The following is a 23,546-nucleotide window of genomic DNA, read 5'->3' on the forward strand; positions in this document are numbered from 1 at the left end:
TTCTTATCTTATTTGACTCAACGTAAAAAAATACGTTTAACATATCTGAAATATGTATTAGATTGCAGTTTTTTTTTGTTTTTTTTTTCGTTTTGGCGTAAAAAATTACGTATACGGCAATGCGTTACTTGCCTACATACTTCATTTCAAATCCTCCCCCCTTGAAAAAAAAAAAAAAAAGAAGGATGTGTGCAGGGGCGTGTACAGGGGAAGGGGGAGAAGGGACACCTGTTGGCCTGGGCCCGAGCCTAAAGGGCGCCCAACATTTTGAAAACTAGGCGTGAATTATAAGGGTAAACAATATGGAGGGGGGCCTAGAAAAGTCATTTGACGGGCCTCCAAAATTTCTGTGCATGCCCTTGGGGGGGGGGGACTGCTCTTTTTTAAAGTTATCATTTATTAAGATGGAACAAAACTTTGCATGAGAAAAATTTGAAGTAATTAATCTTTTTGAAGAAAAATTCTTAAAGTTACATCAAAACAAATGTTTCCTAATCTGTTTTAAAAAATGGTTTTTGGGCCAAAAACTCTTTAAATATTTATAATATTGATTTGGCTATGGTCAATCGATTCAGCATTAAAAAAATACGTTAGAAATGATAACCCACTTTTCTAGATAGCAAAATTGAACCCCTCCCCCCAAAAAGGGGGAAACGTACAGCAGAAAGCTGAGGGTTTCCTGAATGTTTTAAGTCGCAATTGTTGATCAATTTTTCATTAAAACGTGTGCATTTAGAGGCCTTAAACATTAATTTTGAACATTGAAATAATTATTTCTATAGTGTAAATATGGTCATTTCAATTTCACTAGTTATGGCAGAGTGAGACACGTTCACAGCACTAGACTCCAAAATGTGTAAAAAAAAAGTTAGTAAATAAGGGATATTTTAGTATGTAAAACTTTGCAGTTTGAGGGAGGGGGATATTTCATAGCTGAAAATATTGCATGGTAGTTTAGCATAAAAATACAGCATAGAAAAGAGTCTGATACATGATTATAGGTCTGAAATTGATATAGTTTCAGATCTCAGAAAATGGTTTTAACCCTAGCGTCAATGACCAAAATTTTCCTATACTCTCAATAACCGGGTATCCATGTTGAATTTCGAAGATTTAGAGCAGGAAATTTTTTTTTTTTTTTTGACGTCTCTTCTATTTAATTGAGACGTTTTCTTTCACCCTCATTGTGGGAAAATGTGTGTAGCTTGTTTTTACTAAAAAGCAAAATGACTTTTTGTTCTTCCAACATTTTATATTTGCGTTACACACTAAATGGTCCGTTAGAAAAAATGTGTTTCTGCAGTTTTTTTTTTGTAATACTGGATGTATTAGGTCATACGCTTTGGTATTTCATAGTGATTTCATTTATTCATACCAGTGATGTTCAGCTTACAGCCCGTGGACCACATGGGGCCCGCGAAGTTCGTACATGTGGCCCGTTGCATCGAAAAATATTATCTGTAATTTTTATCCTCACTGTCATTTGTTCCACCTTTGCTGTCATGCCATCTGACATCCGTAGGTATACTCAAATAGGAAAAGACAGATAATATATTCCAACTGAAATATTATTGTCTACATATCGCGAGATACGAAATTCCAAATTCGGTATCACTCACGATGTAACAATATGTTTGTTCATCAACAAAAAGGAAAAGAGCAATAATAATGTTTTCCACATTATATCATAACAAATGCAACTCTGGAGCAACCAAAAGTCACAACTATTTTGTTTTATAACAAAACAAAATCTGACGTGGACACGATTGATAAAATGTTACGAAAGCATTTGGTCGAATGATGATAAACAATGGGTGCAATACCCTTTGAAACATAAAAACATATTAATCCATATTATGAGTATACTTAATTTCATTTAAAATCTTAATTATATCTGTAAATGTAATTGAAATTTCGGGCATGGGAAGTGAGTAAAATACTTTGGTTTTACACCAAGAAAATAAGTGAAAAAATTGAAAAACAAACCTTTTTCAAAAAAAAAAAATTGTTTGTGAGAATTTTTTTTTTTTTTTGGGGGGGGGGGGGCGGTACTTGCTTGAGTGTCCCAACTTGCCACAAATGTTCATGCTCTAGAACTATACACTTCTCTAATCTTTCAGAAGAATAATGGTGAATACAATGCTTTTTTTCCTATCAAATATAAATAATTGTTATGTAACTGCCGAAAAAAGAATAAAATTAGGGACGCGATATCAAAGGTGGGGGGGAGGGGGAGTGATGGGGGAAAATAGTGGTCATATTTTGATTTAAGGGGTCATTTTACACGAGAATCATCAAAATGGTATCAGAAGCATTTTAAAGGGGTATTTTTTGATGCGGAGTGGGTACTCGGTTATTGAATATAGGTATAAAAATTTTAAATGCTAAAAAACTGCCCCCAAAATTTTTTCTGAAAATAGTTACAACTTTCTCTAGTTCACATTCATGTAAATAACAAGGATTAAAAGCAATTTTACCAAGACCTAGTTAGAAAGGGTAAAAATTATGATAAATGTCGCAAAAAGGTACCCGGGTACCCGGTCATTGACGCTAGGGTTAAACATGAAAAGGATCCTTTATGCATTTCTTCTTCTGCGGAGACCGTAATTCCACCTAATGTATATAAGAATGTCTGTGTTCTGACGAGGTAAGTCAGTTGAGTTTTAAACATCTGGGATTTAAACCACTTTGTTTCAAACATGAAGTTATTCGGCTTTTATGAGGCGAAAATATTCATGAATCTATGAATAATGTTTTCAATTCTTTCACAATACATATTTAATAGAAAGTAGATCACGAACATAACACAATATTTCATTGAACTGATGCACTCGACTCTTATATCAATTCAATGAAATATTTTGTTATATTTGTTATATTTCCTTACCTTTTATTGTTGAGAACATAAAAAATGTTCATTAAATCAAACAATTTGGTATTACTTAAACCAGGAAGTCTGTAACTAAAATGCCCATTTTTTGAAACTTCACATCACATCAACCTAAATCTCATTAATACATATAGTAAAACCTGTAAAGTTGACTACCTTTGTAAATTGACCGCTTTTGTCAGGAACAGAATTAGTCCTATCTTATATAATGAAGGACAACCTCTGTAACTTGACCTGTCTATCTTGACCACTAATACACACCAGCTTTGGTTTGGAGTATTGTAAAAAGCCTTTCGTAAGTTGACCACTAGGCAAAAGCATTAGATTGTACTAAAGGTTTCATCAGTTATGCCTCAAATAAATAACCAGACATTTTAGAAAAACCTATGAATATTGATGTTTCCATCGAAAAACATAGGGCTGATGTTAGGTCCCAGAAAATGCGCCAAACTTCAATAAGGAGTTTTTTTATTGAAAAGTAGATTACCATGGATACAAATGTTCAAGAAAAGATCAAATGAAGAATTTGATGAACTTTTGACTTTCGAATTTTTAGGAATTGTTATTATCAAGTAAATAGTTTTTCATTAGCAATGGGGCAATTTTTTTTTTTTTTTGATCGATTCACAGAAATTTTAAATTTGTATGATACTTTACGAGTCATTCTGGTAAATACTCTCTGAAAATATTTAAACAACATTTTTTCTAATTGTTTTAAAGTAATGTTAAACAATGAAAGTGAGTTTAAAGTATTCCAATTAGTTAAAAATGAATGCATGGGACAAGAAATGAAAAAAAAAAAAAGGTTTTCGTTACTAGCCTCTATACCAAAGTGCTGCACTGCAAATGGTCAACTTACACAGGTTTTACTGTACTAAATAAGAATCTAATTTTGAAATTCATAATCCTATTTTAGTTATGTCTGAAGAATATATTCTAATTTTTATACTTGTCAATTAATGAAAATTCTGGGGGAAATTTCTTTAATTTATAAATACTACACATGCAAATTAGTACTTCATAATTAGGTAACACTATCAATCAAATTAATTTTTGTAAATGATTTTGGTATGTTGACAGAATATCCATATTTCACTCGGTATTTGTTAGTTAGCTCTCTCACTTAAAAAGTTGCTAGAAAAGGGAAAATATCCATGTGTTGGTAAAGTAAACATTACACAGAGGTTCTTCTAGATTTGGAAAATATTGCATGAAGAAATGTTTTTCAATAATTCCAGAAAAAAGAGAGAACAAGTTACACACCTAGTACAACACTGCCCCAACTGCAAAAACTACTTTTCGAGAAAAATCAATTTAAGTGCCATTCCACAGAAAACGGTAATTTTGTCCTGCACTCATACATTTCATTAATAATAATTTAAAAGGGTAATAAAATTTTTTGGCTTAACAAATTACAAATGTATGTGTAATTCCTTAAGCAAAAGATTGTGTCATTTCCTTTTAAAATTATTATTTTTTAATGAAATATATGAAATGTCACATGCGAGACAAAGTGACTATTTTTCGTGCAATGGCCCAATACATAATTTTTTTCCAACGGTTTAAACTATTATTTCTCAACAAATGAGACAAGTTTCCTTTACATTGGAACCTTTGGTTTCATGATCTACAATTTATTTTGTTAACATTATATTATTAGAGCAAAACTAATTCATATATCAAGTTACAAGAGGTTGACTTTGGATGTCTCGCACATAAATTAAATTTCAAATAACAAAATTGCGTAGTAAAAATACAATTGTGTCAGGAGTATCTTTGTATCAAACGCAAAGATTACAAAATGTGCGTACCCTAGTTTAAAAATATTAAGAGATATGACAAAATGTTGGTGAAATTTAAGCGTCTTATTGTCCCACACGAGACAGTGGAATGGTCCTAAATATAGTGTGCCTTAAGTTTAAATTCTTATAGCAACACACTGACACATCTAAAAAAAACGTTAAAATTTTGTTTTGTTTGTGTCTGTCTATCATTTTAATAGAACTAATAAAAATGCATCAGGACATAAATATAACACAAAATCTTCAATTTTCGACGTTTGGCAGTGTTGTACTAGGTGTGCAATATGAGATATATACCCGAATACAAATTTTAAATTTGTTTTATATTTTGACCAGTTAAAAGTAGCAGAAAAAAAAACTTGAAGGAAAAAATAATTATTTTAATTAGTTATTATTTTTTTTCAAATTTAATCCAAACATAGTTACTAGGTTGCTTGTGAGTTAAAAAGTCACTCATACATATCTTACTCAAGTTCAAACAGAAGTCATTTAATTAAACAATTTTATTACAGAAATCAGAACTATAATAAAATTTTAAAACAAAATTTTTTTAAATCCTATTTTATACATAAAACATCTTACAACTCATTAAATCTAAGAAACTCCTAGGTGTAGAAACATATTCCTAGTTCAATTTTAATAAAAGATTAACAGAGATGTCTTTTACATTAAATGCTATTAAAAATTCTGTTATATAAAAAATATACTTCTGAAATAGGTGAAATATGGAAATGAAAAAAAAATCAAATGGTCCAAGTTTTAAACATATCTAATCATCATAAATATAACAAAACATATATTTTGATATAATTACATATTTAATGAGTTCTTAACTGATAGTCTCCGTTCTGCGTTATATATCTCACCCACGGTAGAGCTTGATAACCACTTTTCTCTATTATCTTAAGGTACCGAACTTGAATACCAGACGTGGTGAAATACGGAATTTCAAATTTAACTTGAATCGGGGGCTTCCCTTCTGATTCTTCATTCTCGACACTGGGGAGCCCAAAGTGAGCTCTCATTAGGTATTCTTTGCCACCAGGGAATGACTTGACACTCCAAATAATAGCACTCTGCTCTGGTGCATACTTGACATTGCCCACGGTCGTTTTGAACTTGGGCGAATCTGCGTCTGTCGGGACAGGTATGATGATCTCGACATTGTTGGCGGTGGATCGCCTCTTGAACTGACTTTTGGCCTTGACCATGTACTCCACCCTGCTATGGGCATGCCGTTCGATCACAGATTCGATCCATATCAGGGGCTTCACGTGAGTGTTTAATCGGTAAGACATGAGTTCAAACTCTCCATCGGGAGGAATGAAGGATATGGTTCGATCGTTCTCGAACCTGGACAAGCGTACACACTGGTGGAACTTAACATCTTCAAGCTCTACAGATTTGCTCTTGCCTCTGCCAGTGCTTTCAAACAGCACCTTATCATTCAGTCCCAATCGTAGTTCCGGCATCCCCGACAGATAGACTCGCATTTTTATGCAGCCCACTATTTCACTTCGCAAGACATTGCCGTTGGCGTTAGCCAGCAGATTTACGGATTCAATCACGTCGAGGAAGACTTCGTTCTTCCTGTACTTGATGCCTTCGGAACGCCAAGAGACGGCGTTCGTGACCGCCATCGGAGGTCTCGGTTGGGCTTCCATTTTGTGACTTTCTTGTGTGATAAACTCCTGTAAAATTTTGCTATCAGTAGTTTGTGGATAACCAAAGTCCATCAGCTCATCTAAAAGCTCGTAGATGATGACAAAATTATCTCTAATGCTTTCTTCTTCCAGCTCTTTGAAGTACTCAATGAAAACTTGCACAATTTTATGCAAGAACACAAACACCAGAGCAACATTAGCATTTTTCTTCGTAGTTGCAACTAAATACAAATTATTATACTTAATGTACATAAAAGTAATAGCATTATGTGTTAAAATAGGAGTAACACACCCTTCTTCTTCCTTTTCCATGAGTAAAGGCATGAACTTGTCCACTGAGGTCATGTCAATGTCGCCTCGATAGTTCCTAGATATAAGTACTTTGCCTTTCAGATCCAGCAAGTAAATAGCTGAGGCAGACATCCTGGAACTAAAAGAAAGAAAAATAAAAGCTATGTCATTATACTACTGGAAAAAAAAATATATACTACAAATTTTATACACATAAAAGATAGATATAAATGCAAAAGGGATGAACAGCAACAAGCTCTGAGCCCAGCTAAGCTGATACTGTGGTCGCCGCTTATTTGAATCACGTTTATTCTAAACAGCTTTGATTCCATAAAGCAGCCGATTCCATAAAATGGCTAATTCAATAAAGCTGGATTTGTTCTGTTTTTGACAATTTGATTCATTTAAGCAGTTGATTCATTTAACCACTGATTCAATAAAACGGCGTCAATTGTACTACTAAAGTGAACATCCAAAGCCCTCTAAAAGCTACCTGCTCTCTTGCTCACAGTCTCTTCTGAAAAGCAGTTCCAAGTGCAAACCTAAGTAGTAATTTTACCTAGGTTAAAACAATGAACTCTTGTCTCGCTTTGCTTGAAAATATTGAAATCATTTACAACCTTCATTTTGATAAATTTTAACAATTGTTGAACTATGTGTATTAGGGTGGGTCATCGTCCTATGGTAAAAAAAAAGTTTCCAATTTCCATCTTGCAGTGTAAGAAAAAGGTGCCAAATGACGTTTTATGGTATATATAAAATTTCATTCGATTAGGAGTTTATTTTTTGCCTCCGGATTGAGTTTGAAAAACTCGTATTTAAGGAAAAATGTATATTTTCATAGAAAAACTGAAAAAGAAAATTACAAATATGTATAACAACTTAAGGTTGTCCAGGTATTAAACATTTATTTACAAAAACGTTTATGATAATCATTAACATTCAAAATATTGATCTTAAGGGCATATCACACGAGAGAAATAACAGGACATCGCAACCGCAATAGCAACCGTAACGCTATCCGGAACTGGTTTTTCTACTCACTTCCACAAACAATCGCTCCAAAATTCTTGTGTGCTATGGAAATTCGCAGTTGCTCGTATACGGGCAAACTTTTTCCTCTGCTAGAAAAAAATTGCCTTTAATTCTGGGCAAGTTACGATGGAACCAATCAGGGCGCTGGGATTTCGTGACGTCAGGCAGCGTCACTGTAAAATACATTTGCAATCGTGGCGACAGAAATGTGGGGATTCCTTTTTATTGTTCTATTTATTTTATGTTTCAAAAATTTTCAGTTACACTTTAAAAAAACGGATGAGCGACATTTAATCTTTGGTTTTGCATCTGATTTTGAATTTAAATTGCTACTTATATGTTAGTTAACATCAGTGCATAGTTCTTAATTTATATTGGTGTTTTTCGTTTCATTGGGTTTTTGAAAATTGTTTTGCACAAATGTTACAATGGGGTATTTTTTTCTGAAGGAGCATGCTTAAAAACATAAGATCTGACCATTTTTTAAATAATTTGTTTTTGTTTAATATTTTTAAAAAATTACTTAAATCGTTGCGCTTTCATGTTTACATTTCTGTCGTGTGACGTCACGAATGATGAAATGCATTCCTGTTGACATAATCAGAGCAAAATATTTAATTCGCATCTTTACTCACGTGTATTTGTGACGTCATCAAGACCACGCCTTGTTTGAAAAATCGGACATGTAAAAAAATTAATTAAAAAATAACGGTTTAGAAAATGAAAGTATTTTTGGGTCCAAGTTTTTTTTTTTTTTTTTTGCTTATTCTATCAATTTCAGTGATAAAAGTGCTACTTTTGAATGGAGGAAACCATCCCATTCTGATACTTGAACAATTACAGTAAATTTTTTCCTTGAAAAAGTTACGTGAAAATTCCTTTTTAAAAATCATAGCATTGAAGCTGTACTTTTCTTTTTTAATTCAAACTGATGTTTACATACAGTATGTACCATTTGAAAATACTTAAAATGTAGGAGAATGTGAGGCAAATTGAAATGGTGAAATATTTACTCTACTTTTAGCTCCACCTATTTAGCAATATTTTGACTGTGTAGTAACACATGTACTCTATTCCAGTCAAGAAAAATAATCCCTCTGAAAATCAAAGAATATGATAATACAAAGAATTTTTTAAAAATGATACGCACATTGTAATATTTTGTTGAGATGTCAAAAATGATGTTTGGCATTATTAAATGATAAAGTTATTTTTATTAACATTTGAAATATTGATTGAGACGCACTGATATTCAATGCAGTGTTAATTTGCTCAGTATTAAGCTTATTTGTATTATAAATGCGTGTATAGCTTGTATAAATGCGCATCATCGTTTCATTACATTTTTTTAAAGCGTCACTTTATTTTTAGATGTTTGGAACTATTTTAATAAACTCGGTCACAGATTTTCCTGTGTGCAATATGTATCTAGTGGCGTTATATATGTGTAGGTTAAAGTGTTAGCACTTCTCCAATATATTTATGAATTCGAAGTTTAAAAAAATAATTATGAAAGGCTTATTGATCAGAGTTTGCTGGCTTTTTTTTTTTTTAATTTTTCATGTTTGTTTTTAGCTATGAATTTAGGTATAATTTGTTAGAATTAAAAATTTTTCTTACCTGTCAATAAGTGACTAATAATTCCTATCTAAAATTAAGATTTAATTTAGTAGTTATGGGGAAAAATAAGCCTAGAGAAGTCATATATTCTGTATGTCTTCTTTAAATGTAACAAGAGTATCACTTTAAATCAAAAACTCAATTAATAGTAATAAAAGTTTTCTGTTTTTCTGAAATTTTCACCATAAGTTCTACAAATTAATGTTAAAACTCAAATATGAATTTAACAGGAGGAGCTTTGGAGACTGCATGAAATAATAATTGATGCTTTAGCTCTGAAATCATTGCCTTGATCATTTTCCCTTTTTTTTTGCCATCTTTTCAGAAACCCACATACAATTAAAGCTGCAAGAGCTGCATTAAGTATTTGATTACTAATTTCATCCATAAGTGTCAAATTAAAGCGACGCAGTGTGATAATCAAATGCAGAATTGACAAAAAATAATGAACAAGCGCAAGCACATGGATGTAAAATAAAAAATGGTAGCCCCCGTTGTTAACAAATCGAGCAACCGTCCGCCCAACCGGCAGCAACCCTGTAGGCAACTTCCCTTCCGAAAAACCAGTTCCAGATAGCGTTGACGGTTCCTATTGCGGATGCGATGCCCCGTAATTTCTCTCGTGTGCCCCTTTAAAATAGCTCGAAAGTCCTTACTATCTAGTTTTGGCATAAGTTTCCGGGACTTCAGTTGGTTCTTTATTAAAGCTTCTCTTGTTGCACAATGTAGTTGAAACTTACGTCAATTGTAACTGCTCTTCCACAGGGGTGTCCATCCCCATAGGATGACGGTACACCCAACCCTGCTCCACATGTGGGAAGTACCCCCCCCCCCAGAGCAAGAGCCCCCCCCCCCCCAAAAAAAGTCAAAAATCTCTAAAATCAACCCACTTAAAAAATTTTAATGTTGCAGTCTGTGTCATGAACCCCCTGGTAGGCACCCAGTCTTTCAATAGCCTGTGTGTATGGCATGGCAGTAACATGGCATAGTAGTTCTTAAACAGTTGAATATCTTCTTTAGAGATTGATTTGAGTATTGGTGCATCAGACATTTTTCCAGTCATTGAGATCATGTAAGATCCTACATCAAACTTAATAAGATTGTGAAAAATGTGTCTTTTGGGACTTATAACGGTCTTCTACTCTATCGGCAAACCCTGACAGTGGGTAGGTAAAATTTTCAGTTAATACAATGCTTATTGGGCTTTGATGTATCCACGAATGCAATCGAGTAATTTCATTAATTTATCAACAGATTTTCAAAATAATTATTGTTTAATATTGATGTTGATTTAAAGATTCTGAGCAAAGTACATATTTGCAGCAAATGTATCAGCACCGCAGCAAATATATTAGTGCACGGTCTACACTTCTACATTATCTAGCTATGCTGTTAGGTAAACCATGAAGCTAGTATTTTTTAATTGTGAACAATATTTAATATAGTTTTTTAAAAATATTATTTATTTGCGACGAATGATTATATATATTATCTTACATAATTAGTTCATCAATACTCATTGCAGTTAAAACTTATTTTGAAGTGGAAATATACAGATATAGTCTGAATATTAATTTTAAAATTTGTGAAATGATCTTATATAGTGTAGAAACCTGTATCATGCAAAAGCTCTGGTCGCGAAGTATGCATTATATAACGGTCTTCTACTGTATTACATATCTTTAGTCTTATAGATTGAAAAAAAGTTTACTAAACTGAACAGGAAGAGGTCATTGAAAATGCAAGTTTTCTCATTAAACACCATGTATTTTCTACGCAATAACTTTCATCTCTCATTGTAAAATTTCAGATTTAGGGCAACCACCTTATAAGAAACATTTTTGGTAGTAGACGTGTTGTATTGTCAAACCATTTAGACAGTTCTTCGGCCACTTCGTTTTCAAAATATGCTTTCAATTGGTAAAGAGGGGCACGCTAAATTGCGATAAAACTTCAAAGAAAATGCTTTTAAAAAAGAGCACTGTACACAAACATTAATACTAAAGGTAATTTAAGTTAAATGTACATATATACAGTGAAACACCGTTTATACGTTTTTGAAGGGACTGTATGAAAAAAGCGTACAAATGAAAAAAACGTATAATAGGTATAGAATAATGTGTATAAGACTCTGCAGGGACCAATTTAAAAAACGTATAAAAGGTAAACGTATAAATGGTGCTTCACTGTATTACTTTGCTTTTAAATTCTAAAGGGAGAGGTACTCCTAAAATCCTCTCCTTAGATATTGCCTTGTGCCTTTAAACAAAAAAACTTATTCCACTGCACTTCAAACGTGCTGTTTGCAAGACCTGATTACTAAATACGCCAACTTGGCTGTGGCCAAGCATCTCCATACTTTAAAGGCCCTCCAATGCAGCGAATTGTGTAAGTTCTAATGGATAAAACTAAGGTATGACTGTAAGGGTCGAGTCCCCCGATATCTTAGTCAGACCCTTTGCTTCTTACTGAAAAATTTACAAATGAAGGATGTATGGTATGAACAAGCATATTTCTCTACTTTATAAGTTTGATATTTGCGCATTGAATCAGATTTCAAAAAAAAGTGGAGAGTCAGCAATGGTCTGGCCAGAGGAAATTTGGGTCAGTTAACGGACCCTTCACAAAAATCTGATCAATCAAAACGGACCTTTCACAAAATCCGGACCAACCAAAACGGATCCTTCACAAAATTCTGATAAACAAAAACGGATCTTTCATAAATTGCTTATTGGAAGAGCAAATCTCAAATCAAAATAACGCAGCATGTTTGGAACCTTTTTTAAAGTTATATTAGAGATATCAACTTATACAAAATCTACTAGTTTTGCAAAAGAAAAAAAAAAGGTGCTCTTGTGATGCTCCTGCAAGCGATAAATAACTACTAAGACCTAATAAATGCTTGTTGGTTTCTATGAAAGAAATTAACAGCTGAAAGGCAGTTTGGTTTATACTTTTGCTTGTTTGTTTTATGCAGCGTTGTTGTTGCAAACTTCTCTGAAAAAGTCAGTCATAAGCATTTTTCTCCTGGCTCATGATTTAATAAACAATAATATACAGTGAAATGAACTTAGGACTGCAAAGGATAGTAGGGATGGGGTGAAATGTGATCGCTTTAGATAGGGTTACCAACTTTAAACTTAGTGAGATGTTTAACCCTTATACCGTTATTTTGGGAGAAAGTTATATGGGGTTGATTTTTCGATGCTAAAAAGGATAATTAATTTTAAATAAACTCTTTTATTTATTTATTTTTTCTTTAGATGCCTACATTTTGAAAAGCACAATCTTTTTACATTCGATATGAGAATCAATCGTACTTTATTCTTTTTTCCAGCTATCTTCGCTTTATTAGGATGCAAATAAATGAAAAGTCTTGATTTTTGTATTTATGTACGTGTATTGTATTTATTTTTTGTACACTTATTTTAAGTTTTTAAAGAGGAATTCCATTTTCTTTTATGAGTCAAAAAATTAAATGCTGAATCGATGGTTTATTTTTTATTTATTTATTTATTTTGATTCTACTGTGTACAGACATTAATGAAATGTTTATCATAGGACTCTAAAGTGCAATTCTAAAATACTTTTATCAGAAATATTTATTTTACAAGCCGTTTTTATACTTTTGATGCTTTCACTTTGAGGATTGCGATCTCTTTGCATCCGCTATGGGAATCTGATTTTTCAAATTTTCGATGTTTAGTACGCTTTGTTAAGAGGTAAACAATTAAAATAGTTTTTATTTTTGTAAAAATCATGGAGTTTATAAGTTTTAAGCGAAATTCTATGCTTTTTAACAATGTCTTGGTTCAAAAAGTTAAATGCTGAACCCCTGCCTGAATTTCTTTATTACAATAATTTTAAATACTATACATATAACTTTTCTAGTATAATTTAACATAATGTAGAATGGTAAATAAATTTTGATACTTGAGGGTTGCCCATCTCCCAGAGTTTAATGATGCCCTCCCGTACCCCAATACTCGAAACACACTCAAGAATGATATTCTCAACAGAAAAGAGGGAAAACACTCAACATTAAGTGTCAATGATGCAGTTTGCGCCACCTCAAAATTCAAAAATTTTGTTTTTACAAAAAAAAAATGCAAAATTTGATTTTTCAAAAAATTAATTGATTTTTCACAAAAATAATTGATTATTCACAAAAAACGGACCCTGTGAAAAATCCTGGAGAGACCCCTGGTCAGTTAGAGAACTGCCCCGTAATTGACAATCTACATGCAGTAAAGTAAGAAAATCATTAAAAAAAAGCACAAATTTGCCAATTACAGCAGACACGTGTCACACGACAAAAGCTTAGCTTTTGTCGGATGTCTTTTCATCTCTAAGCTCATTACTTTTTGCATTGAAAAAGGCGTTCCCTGTAACGCCGAAACATGTGTCTGCTGTAATTGCCAAATTTGTGCTTTTTTTTTAACGTTGTTTTTCTTACTTTACTGTTTAGCACAAAGGTATTTATTTATTTTATCTTAAAATCTACATACAGACTAATCTATGGTCACTAAAAAGCTTGAAAACATACCACTCAACAACCTAGATACAAGCACAGGCTTAACATTTTATTGTCAGGGCCTTGTGGTGTAAATTTATATAAAATATGATTTTACACTGAACATTGAAAAACAAAATTGTTCAAGAATCATTTAATCAAATATCATTATCATAGAAACACACCATTTTAAAATAGAATGTAAATGTTTTTTAAATTATTAAGGCTGGCTACAGCACTTTTTAAACTTTTATTAAGAGCATAACAAGGTATTATAATTTAAACTCAGTATAGTCAATTTCCCCAAATTCAATGTAGGTGAATGAGTATAAAATACCAGAAGCATATTACATAGGAATTCATTTAGAGATTGGCTGAAGACAAATTTTATGAGACTTGGCAAAGTTTGAAAATATTTTAATAGGTACTATCCAGTTTAGTAGTTTGAAAAATATTTTGCGAGATGGCCAGGCCTCTTTAGCTTTCCCTTCAACATGCCCTTCTACAACACTGATGTTCAATTACCACTGTATCCACACTGATAGGAAAATAAAAACTTTTAGCCCTTTTATTGGCCAAGCTGGCAGGGACATAGTGTTACTTACAACGGGCGTCATCCTGATACCAAGAACAGTTAATAAGCTAATTTTTTAAAACAGCTCCATGTCAAACAACATTAAAACTCTTCTGCACATTAAATCCATGTAAAAAAAAAAGAGGACATTCAGTTTCAGTTTTAAATATTAGTTATATTTCAAGGATAAATCTGAATGCAGAATAGTCATTTTCTGAAACACATATGACTGCATTAAGATTTGAAACTGTGCTGACATGATTTCCTTTCTTTCATTCACATATTTTTCATTTTCTTTTCAAACCTTAACAACATTTTTAAAAATCAACAATTCCACAGCTCTGACATTATTATTATTTATAAGTTCTGGTAGTTTAATCGATGCTTCATAAGAATGCTGTTAATTGCAATAGTTCATCATACAGTTAATAAACATATGCACACTTAGAAATGTCAAACTCTGAACATGATTATCCATGTGCAAAACAAGAAAGCAAAAAGTGAATTGTTTGAAATGTAATCAGAGCAGTAAATTAAAGGGAATCCTTTTCTCCTATTATTACTTATACTTTTAGTAAAAAATTATAAAATACTAAAATTACAATACATACGCAGATTAAGTAAGGATTTCAATGCACTAGAAGAACAAAATGCATGTAGTAAACCTATACGTAATAAGTGTTTTATCCTTCAAAATCTAGTGACACTTGGGAAGACAATATTTTGCTGCTTGAAATTTCACAAATCGAATATCCACGTAAATAACCTTGAAGCACAATCATCTACATTTTTCTATATATATTTGAAGAGATGATACTTAAATTTAATAACTAATGTATATTTTAAGTTTTCGGAACTTGTATTTATTTACTGGAACACTAATGAAATTTTATTAGATGTATAGTGATGGAGCAAGACAAACTTATTCTTTTTTTAAATAGGTGGATTGTTTTCCAGACTAAATTAGAGTGTTAATATTCAAAGCAATCAAGAAAAACTAATATAAACATTAATTACACTTAATGAATATAATACCGATACATAAAAACATGAATATTACCATGAAACGTCTGCCTGCCGCAGTCACCAAGAGATTTCTTCACTTCATGTCGTCAAAGTCATGTCATTCCTGAGGTTCGACGAAAGTATAAGCTAACGTTCGACGAACACGACCGGTAGCGACCGATTAATGGATCACGTGACAGCAATGATGTCAGTGGGTACTAACTGGTTGTTCACGCATGAACCAATGCTTCATCGAACGCTTTCGGTTGATCACTGGTTACTTGCGCAGACATGACGCAGACGAATAACACGCAGGTGAAAAATACTTATAATTGGTCACAAATGTCACGTGGTTCCATCAACCAACCAGCTTAAGTAACGGTGGACCGGTAGATCAACCGTTCGAAGAAACTCACCGGTCTACCGGTAAGTAACTGGTTACTAACCGAAGCGTTCTATGATCAACCGGTTACAACAGCGGTTACCATTCTAAGCAGTTGATTAATTGATTGGAGCACGTGATCATTAGCGTGTCGCGTGATTAACTAACCGGTCGCTCCCGATCGAGCTCGTCGAACGCAACCATAGAACAACATCGGAAGTAACCAGTTAACCGGTAGCTCTCAAGAACGCTGCGGTTAGCAATCGGTTGACCGGTTGAGCTCGTCGAACGCAACCTAAAATAAATATCAGATCTATATTTGTTTATTATGCATTTAAAAACAAAAACTTTTTGAATGCATTAAATAATTTATGAATTTCAAAAGGAGTTTCGAGGTTTGACGATAAGTTTTTATTGATTCTGATATGTTTCGAGTTTGCACATTCGAGGAAAACCTGACCGGAGAACAATAGGTCAACCGCGGCACTCCAAAGAAATTGTCCATCTTTTGATCTAACCGGCACTTGGCGTTGGCTTGTATATCTGGCGATTAGATTATTGGCAGGGTATTCATGTTTTTCCGGAAGAAAGCCATTTTTTTTATGTTCGAGCGGTTTTTGGTGAAGGTATGTGGTTTTGAGTTTTCCGACGTTTGTATCATTATATTTTAAAATTGATCAATCATTAACCATAATAGTTTCAGTTTGTAGATAATAATTGTGTATTATTTATATTTCTTGTTGGCTTAGAAAATATATATTGAATCTTTAATGTATTCATTCTAATATTTAAGTCGTTTAATACCTTATCATTCGCATTTGAGATTATTAATTTTGTATTTTAAGTACTGATCACAAAGTACGCTGGTTATTTTTGCTTGTGCATAATATTAAACATTATATTTGTAACGTAATATTTAATTTCGCATCAACGGTGTTCGAGCTAAAATGGTTGTTTCACTGTGTTTTGTATAATTATTTACGAAGTATGTTATTTTTGTTTTGACTATTATATTGGGCCGGTCTGTTTGTAATGTTAGCTACAAGCATTGCAGCCGAGTGAAATTAATTTTTGAGCAGGCTAATTAGTAAAATTGAAAATTAATATCAAACAATATTGAGCATCTTCCCGAGGTGGATTTTATGACTTCTTGTATTCATGACATTACGATTCTACAAGCATATAACTCGATGCGTTTTTATACTAAGTATGTTTCAATGTGGTAAAAGTAAGTTAAATGCTGTGTTTTCTCCTCTGCTTTGCAAATCGTCAACAAGTGATTTCTTTTCATGTAATAATTTCAAATCTTCCTAGGGTGAAAACGTCCTGCCATCTAAGAAGGGACAGGGGTTTGAGAGCCCCTGATAATCTGTATAATTTTAAAAACAATATTTGATTGATGGAATTATATGATGACAAGGTGTATTTTGGGCTAGTGCATTCCTCAATGGATAGAGCCTCTATTCTGTTAGCTACAGGGTGGCAAGTTTCTGCGGAGGCGGTTAAAACCACTGGTAGAAACCGGTTAAACCGTCATGGCAAAAACCACTTTCTGCCACAGTTGCGGCAGAAACTGGCAAAAACTCACAAAATAAAAAAAATAATAAATTATTGACATGCAATAGGAAGTGCATGGAAAAAATAACTATTAACCAAAGCACATTTTAATTATATTACCACAATTTAAAATCAAATATTACATTGTTTGGACCCTGCAGTTGCTTCTTCAAAAAGGTTATTTCTAAAATCTAAACAGTTTCTCAATCTAATATGTACAAATGAGAAACTTTAGAATATTCCTGCAACAGAAGAGCAAGCAAGCAATGCATGAAGGAACAAGCAATGTTTGAAACTTTCATCTATTGTTTTTTTTTTTAACTGGTCCACCATGTAGTAACTGAGATAGTGGGAGAAATTCGACTGGAAAATAAGTTTCGAGAAATAGAGCCAATTTGTTTTGCAAAGCTGTGACATTAGGTACAAAATCTATATTGGCAAGTAAAGTTCTGGCACTTTCTTCTTGAAGCACGTTATAATTTCGATCACAAACAATTTAGATGAAGCATATAAGTGAGCAAATTAAAATCAGAAATGCCTTTTAATTTTGTATGTCGCTCCTCTTTCCTGAGCACCTATATGATTTTTCGTCCTTTGTTAAATTAATCCAAACATTGCGAGCATCTGCAAATGAAAAGTTCCCTTCTCGAACTAAATCAAGGGCATTAGCATAGAATTTTATTTTTTTTAAATGATGAAATGAAGTTTCATTTTTTAGTTTACTTAAACGAATATCATTTAGCACTCACTTAAGTAATTAAAGATGCTTTTAAGTTTTTGCCAGTTTCTGTCGGTTTTTACCGGTTACAACCAGTTTCTGCCACTGGCACGGCATAAACTAGTTTCTGCCGGCAGAAAGCCAACCCTGGGTAGTTACTACTAAGATGAAAATTTGACAATTTGTCAAAGTAGTTTGTGAAATAGGTAACTAATTAACCCCAATGCATAAAGTTCATATTAATCATATTCTTTCTTTAAATCACCTTTTTTTTTGCAGAAAACCTAAGCATCCCGTCTTCAACGATGGTTCCTCTACAAAGCGGGTGTTTTTCTTATAAAACTGGGCTTTGAACCCAGTATCTTCCTGCTTTACATATTTCCTTCTTTGCAGTCTTCCTGTGAATCGACTGGACTGCCCTCAATTTGAGCGATCTGAAGATGGAAAAGGTTGACAAATTTCCTTGATATCTTTCCATTGAAAGAGTCTTGTTGAACAAGGTGGCAAGGGTAAGTTCTCTACATGTCATTTTAAAATTGTTGTTATAAGTTGTTTAAAATGCATTTATATGATCTATTCAGTGTGCTCTTTTTTTTTCTCACTCATTTTCTGAAAAAAATATTGTCTCCCCAAAAAAACTGCTTGTGTCAAAACCTGAAAAGCCCCTATAATGTTCTGGTCTCAATCAAGGTTTCCGCTATGGTCACATTTTTGAAAAATGCGTAAATACTATTTAAATTGCAAAAATGGAACAAGGCATTTTTGCTTTTTTTTTGCTCTAATATAATAAGAAAAAGAAGTGGCAATTTTCAAGTCGATATTCTATATTAGAAATTGTGCGGTCAAGTGGTTTGGCAAGGATCATATTTTATTTTCTTCGGCAGGGTGGCGACGGATCAGGGAGATCAGGGAAAAGTCAGGGAACTTTATTAATCAGGGAAAAGTCAGGGAAATATCAGGGAATTTTGAAAAAATAACAAAAAATCAGGAAAAATTGATTTTTTGAAGAAAAATTTTTTTTTGCTTTACAAAATTAAGTACTCTTAATTCCCTACGCATTTTCCGCCAATTATCTGTTCAAAAAAAAAAAGTAAAATTAATGAGGTGCGATTATACACTGCCGCATATTTGTGCATCTTTTTTCCTAAACGTCAAAGTATTGAATCTTACTTATTAACCACAGGATGAACTTCCTAAGATTGCTTTTGTGTCTGTTGTTTATTTTACCTAGCTCGAAATTTCCTTTTACGCTTTCAATGCTATGTAAATTAACAACCATACAGGCAAAGAGGAAGCATTCAATGATGCCTTAGCTCCTTTGCCTTTATTCCATTGTCTCGAAGTAATTAAGTACTGTAATCACGATTTCAAGAAGAAATCTTTGGTTTTTTGAATTAATACTATAAAAGCTTAAAAGTTATTACTTCTTCGCATCTTTAATTTAATTGCTAAAATTGAACTTTCAATTAAAAAAACTTTGTTTTTCTCCGTCATACTATTTGTTGTCACCAGAGATTATAAAGGTTTTCTTTTCTTCAGACTTTAGTGATTCTTTAATTTTATAACCAAGTTGTATTCTTCTTTTATATATTTTGAAATTAACTAATTGCTTCCCCCCCCCCTCCCGTTGCATTTCAAAGTTGTTTGTTACAAAAGCAATGTAAGATTTTTTTCATTACATACTGAAATCATTTGAAATAGAGTTAACTTGTGTATTTAAGAAAATATCTTTATTTTTTTTATTGTTAAAATGCTGTATTCATTCATTAAAACCTATGTTCTTGATTAGAGAAAAGCTCCCTATGAATGGTTGTCAAATGGTTTCATCTGTTTTGCATAAATATGTCAATTAGTTCTGTTCTTTCACTATTACTTGTTATTCTTGCAACAATTATTATACTGTTTGAAAACTTAGAACTAAAAAGTAATTGAAATTATTTTGAACTATCATAAATACACATGTTTTTAAAAGTAATTTTAATAGTTTCTTAAATTCTTATGCTAAGTGGTTTCTTGAAGTTTTTTTTTTTTTTTAATTTTCTATACTCTTTCCATTGTATAAAAATTTAATGTTTTGTTTTGTAGGTCATCCCCCCCCCCCAATTGTTTTTTTTAAACCATTTTATTTAAAAAAGTAGCATCTTTTAAAAATATATCTTTAGTTCAACAACTTTACATAACTTAAAACGTTTAAAATACTGCATTTTATATAAACATACAATGGATTTCAAGTAAAGCAAAGAAAGAAAACCATTATCATTGGTAACGTAAATCAGGGAAATTTGGTGAACTTAATCAGGGAAATCAGGGAAAAGTCAGGGAACTTTTTTTCACAGTTCCTGTCGCCACCCTGTTGGGGAAGGTAAAAACGTATAAGGATGAGCTGTTTTTACTTGTTGTTCATAGAATGAATAGTGTAAAATATAATAAAAGTATCGCACTGTGTATTGCATGTCTTATTTTTAATTAGTATTTCATTATATGCAAAAAATATTTATCGAAAAACATTCATTCTAGAATCCTTTTAGTAAATATTTTTTTACACTTAAAGGTTTTTTTAAGAAAAATAACGATTCCAGCGATGTAAGATTTGTTATTTTATTATTTTGAAAATCGCAATGGAATTTTACGTAAGATAAGGAGGGGGGTGAAAAATCTTTCGACCCCCCCCCTCCCCCATGTAAGGGTAAGCAAGTTGCCAAAATCATCCTTACGTAATCAGAGAATGGCCTCTAGAGATTCAAACTGACTTACCCGGAATCCATAAAACCCTAAATTAGTTTTTCGTCGACGAGAAAGGTATGTACTTTAATGTTTCAAATAGCCGAATTAAACATGAGTTACAAATTAGGAAGATGCGAAATCTGTTTTCTGTTCTGAAATTACCTCCAATAATGAATATCCAATAGAAAATTATTTTGAGACTTTTTTTTTTTTCAAAAAATAAGATGTTCCATTGAAAGTGGTACTTTAAAATGGAAAATCCCCGCAAAAATTGCAGAAAACGAACCCATAGTAAGCTTATTGGATGTGCAGTAGGAAGTACTTGCCCACAAAATGGCGGACGATCGTTGGTTGAAAAGGAATCACTTTTCTACCACATGGACATCCATCTAGTTAAGCGAACCGGTTCCCATGTCCATGTTTTCCTCCCTTCTCTCTTAAGATTCGCGGCGGTCCCGCCTCGGTGGCCGAGTGGTCTAAGCGATTCTTTCTCACACTTCCGATTCCGAGTCACAACTGTATTTATGTCGAGGACTGCATACTAAGTGCCTTGCTTCCATTATTTTTTATACCGATAGATGGCAGCACCATCACAGGCTCGAACAGTTAATGAGAATTTAGAACTAGTCCAGGAGCTAATAGCTACCTGGTACTAGCACCCCCAGAGGTATCGTTTCACTTGGAGGACATTGAGACCACGAGCATATTTAACGTCACCCAAACCCCTTTAATGACGACAGTGGGTCTTTGACCATCGGAGTTCGAACTCGGGACCCTCCGGCCCCGAATCCGACACTCTACCGATCGGGCTTTTCTCACACTTGAGGCGGTGGGTTCAACTCCCACCCTCGCTCCGCATGTACTTCCCCCTCTTTCTGATGTAAATTCTTTCATGCGTTGTTTATATGTAATCTACTGAAATAAAAAATATATCATGCGTAAGGGCGGCAAGACACTCAGATTGTAGTCCTCATCAAAATAAACCCGTGCAATAAGCACCAAAAGAAAGAAAGTCTACTAATTCAATTTTCATCTCTAACATGTTGCATTTGTTTTTGTCGTGATTCAGGAGACTGAGTTTTGCGTTACGTACTTTCTTGTCTACCTTTTTTAGTTTTGAGAGATAGATTTGACTGACGACGTTTCCTAGCTCGCGTCAGCATGAGTTATACAGGCTGTTTTTGCTGAAGGTCATGCACATGTAGCTTTAAGCCGAGTTAGGCCCCTAGAAGCAGGACTTGATTGCTGAATAGGCCCGGGCTTAGGGCTCCCGATATTTAGGGGCCCCTAAATGTCTGAAATTACTTTAGTCTTGCTAAAATTTATTCAGCCGACGGCTAATGCTATAAAGTTGGAATACAGGGGCCCCCAAAAAAGTATTTGGCCTAGGACCCCTCGATATTTTAATCGGGCCCTGCCTAGAGGGACTAATTATCAGTAGTTTAGACCACCGCAAGTTACTTAATAAACCTCAAGATACAAACTCTCTCAATAAAATGACAAGATTGAGAAGTGTATCCTCTTATAATCATCTAAGTCAATGAAAATTAACTAAAAAGTGTAAAATAAAAATGAAATATTAAAAAAAAAAACCGACTGCGTAAAAACCTAAAAAGAAAAATGTATAAGCCCAGTAGTTAAGAATGTTATTAAGTACTTCTGATAATAACACCATTGAAATAGTTTTATAATTGTACACAGATAAGACTAATCATAAATTCAAAAGCAGAAGAGAAGGATCAACAGTCGGAGCCCATTCAAATTTTACGGGGTTCCTTGAATCAGAAAGGAATGGGCCCCCACTGTTGCTCCTTCTCTTCTGCTTTTGAATTTATGATTTGTCTTATCTGTGTACGGTTATAAAACTATTTCAATGGTGTAGTTATTCAGTAGCACTTAATAACATTCTAAACTACTGGGCTTATACATTTTTCTTTTTAGTTTTTTTTTTATTTTTACGCAGTCAGGTTTTTTGTTTGTTTTTAATAACTTCTGAATTCGCTGGAAAAGCAGTGGCAACTCTTGTTATCCAAATGTACATACATGCAGTATATTTCATTTTAAGATATAGCTTGGAAACTACTTCACGTTTTCTTTTGTATTGATACCAAGACCTTTACAATGATTGAGAGAGCAGGCAGGTGTCATACTGGTCTAAGTAGAAGAGAACATACACCCTCTCTGACTGCCTGTTAGCACAGAAAAGATTAGTGCTTGGTTCCACAAATCAAGATTTGCATCAAAGAAAGGAAGAATGCTCTGGATGGGCAAAAGAGTTCTCTAAACAATCTGGTTACTTTTACTTTTCACATCCTTTCCACTGCAAATCGAAGGGATTAGAAAGTCCCTTGGGAATAAGAGGGTATTGGAATGCTCACTCTTGATGAAGATCATCTTTAGTCACCATTTCATATTGACGCTGAAAATGTACTTAAATTTGAATCTTGTATAAGTTTTAATACGTGCGATAGTAAATTCTTGAAACATATCGAAACCTTTCGAAAATCATGTCAAAAAGAGTGAATGCTAATTTACATGTATGTGTTAGATGGATGACTATTTTTAATAACCTTGGTTACTTCGCGCTTTCGGATAATACGTGCTTTTTCTTTGTCCCCCGAAAAGCACGATATAACAAGGGGTAACTGTAATATCAAATTGAATGATAAACAAGCCAGGGAAAAAAAATCTTGATGAAGAAATGAAGACTGGTGTCGAAGGGATACTATGTGGGCCTTGCTTCCGGTTTCTGGCATGTAAACATATTGTTG

At 33.2% G+C, this 23,546-nt stretch overlaps 1 protein-coding gene across 1 annotated transcript; it reads right to left on the bottom strand.

The window, feature by feature from the left end:
- Positions 1 to 5,185: 5,185 nt before the first annotated feature.
- Positions 5,186 to 15,509, bottom strand: LOC129232066 (AP-1 complex subunit mu-1). Its single transcript, XM_054866302.1, has 2 exons — positions 15,450 to 15,509; positions 5,186 to 6,786 (listed from the first exon to the last, which is right to left on the bottom strand). Exon 2 carries the CDS (start codon positions 6,777 to 6,779, stop codon positions 5,511 to 5,513), a length of 1,269 nt encoding a protein of 422 aa, XP_054722277.1. The 5' UTR covers positions 6,780 to 6,786; positions 15,450 to 15,509; the 3' UTR covers positions 5,186 to 5,510.
- Positions 15,510 to 23,546: the final 8,037 nt, after the last annotated feature.

The sequence above is a fragment of the Uloborus diversus genome, unplaced genomic scaffold (assembly GCF_026930045.1).
Source record: "Uloborus diversus isolate 005 unplaced genomic scaffold, Udiv.v.3.1 scaffold_1034, whole genome shotgun sequence".
In the NCBI taxonomy this organism is placed as follows: Eukaryota; Metazoa; Arthropoda; class Arachnida; order Araneae; family Uloboridae; genus Uloborus; species Uloborus diversus.

Excerpts from the sequence above, each read along its gene's own strand:
- LOC129232066 (XM_054866302.1), bottom strand. The coding sequence starts at position 6,779 with ATGTCTGCCTCAGCTATTTACTTGCTGGATCTGAAAGGCAAAGTACTT.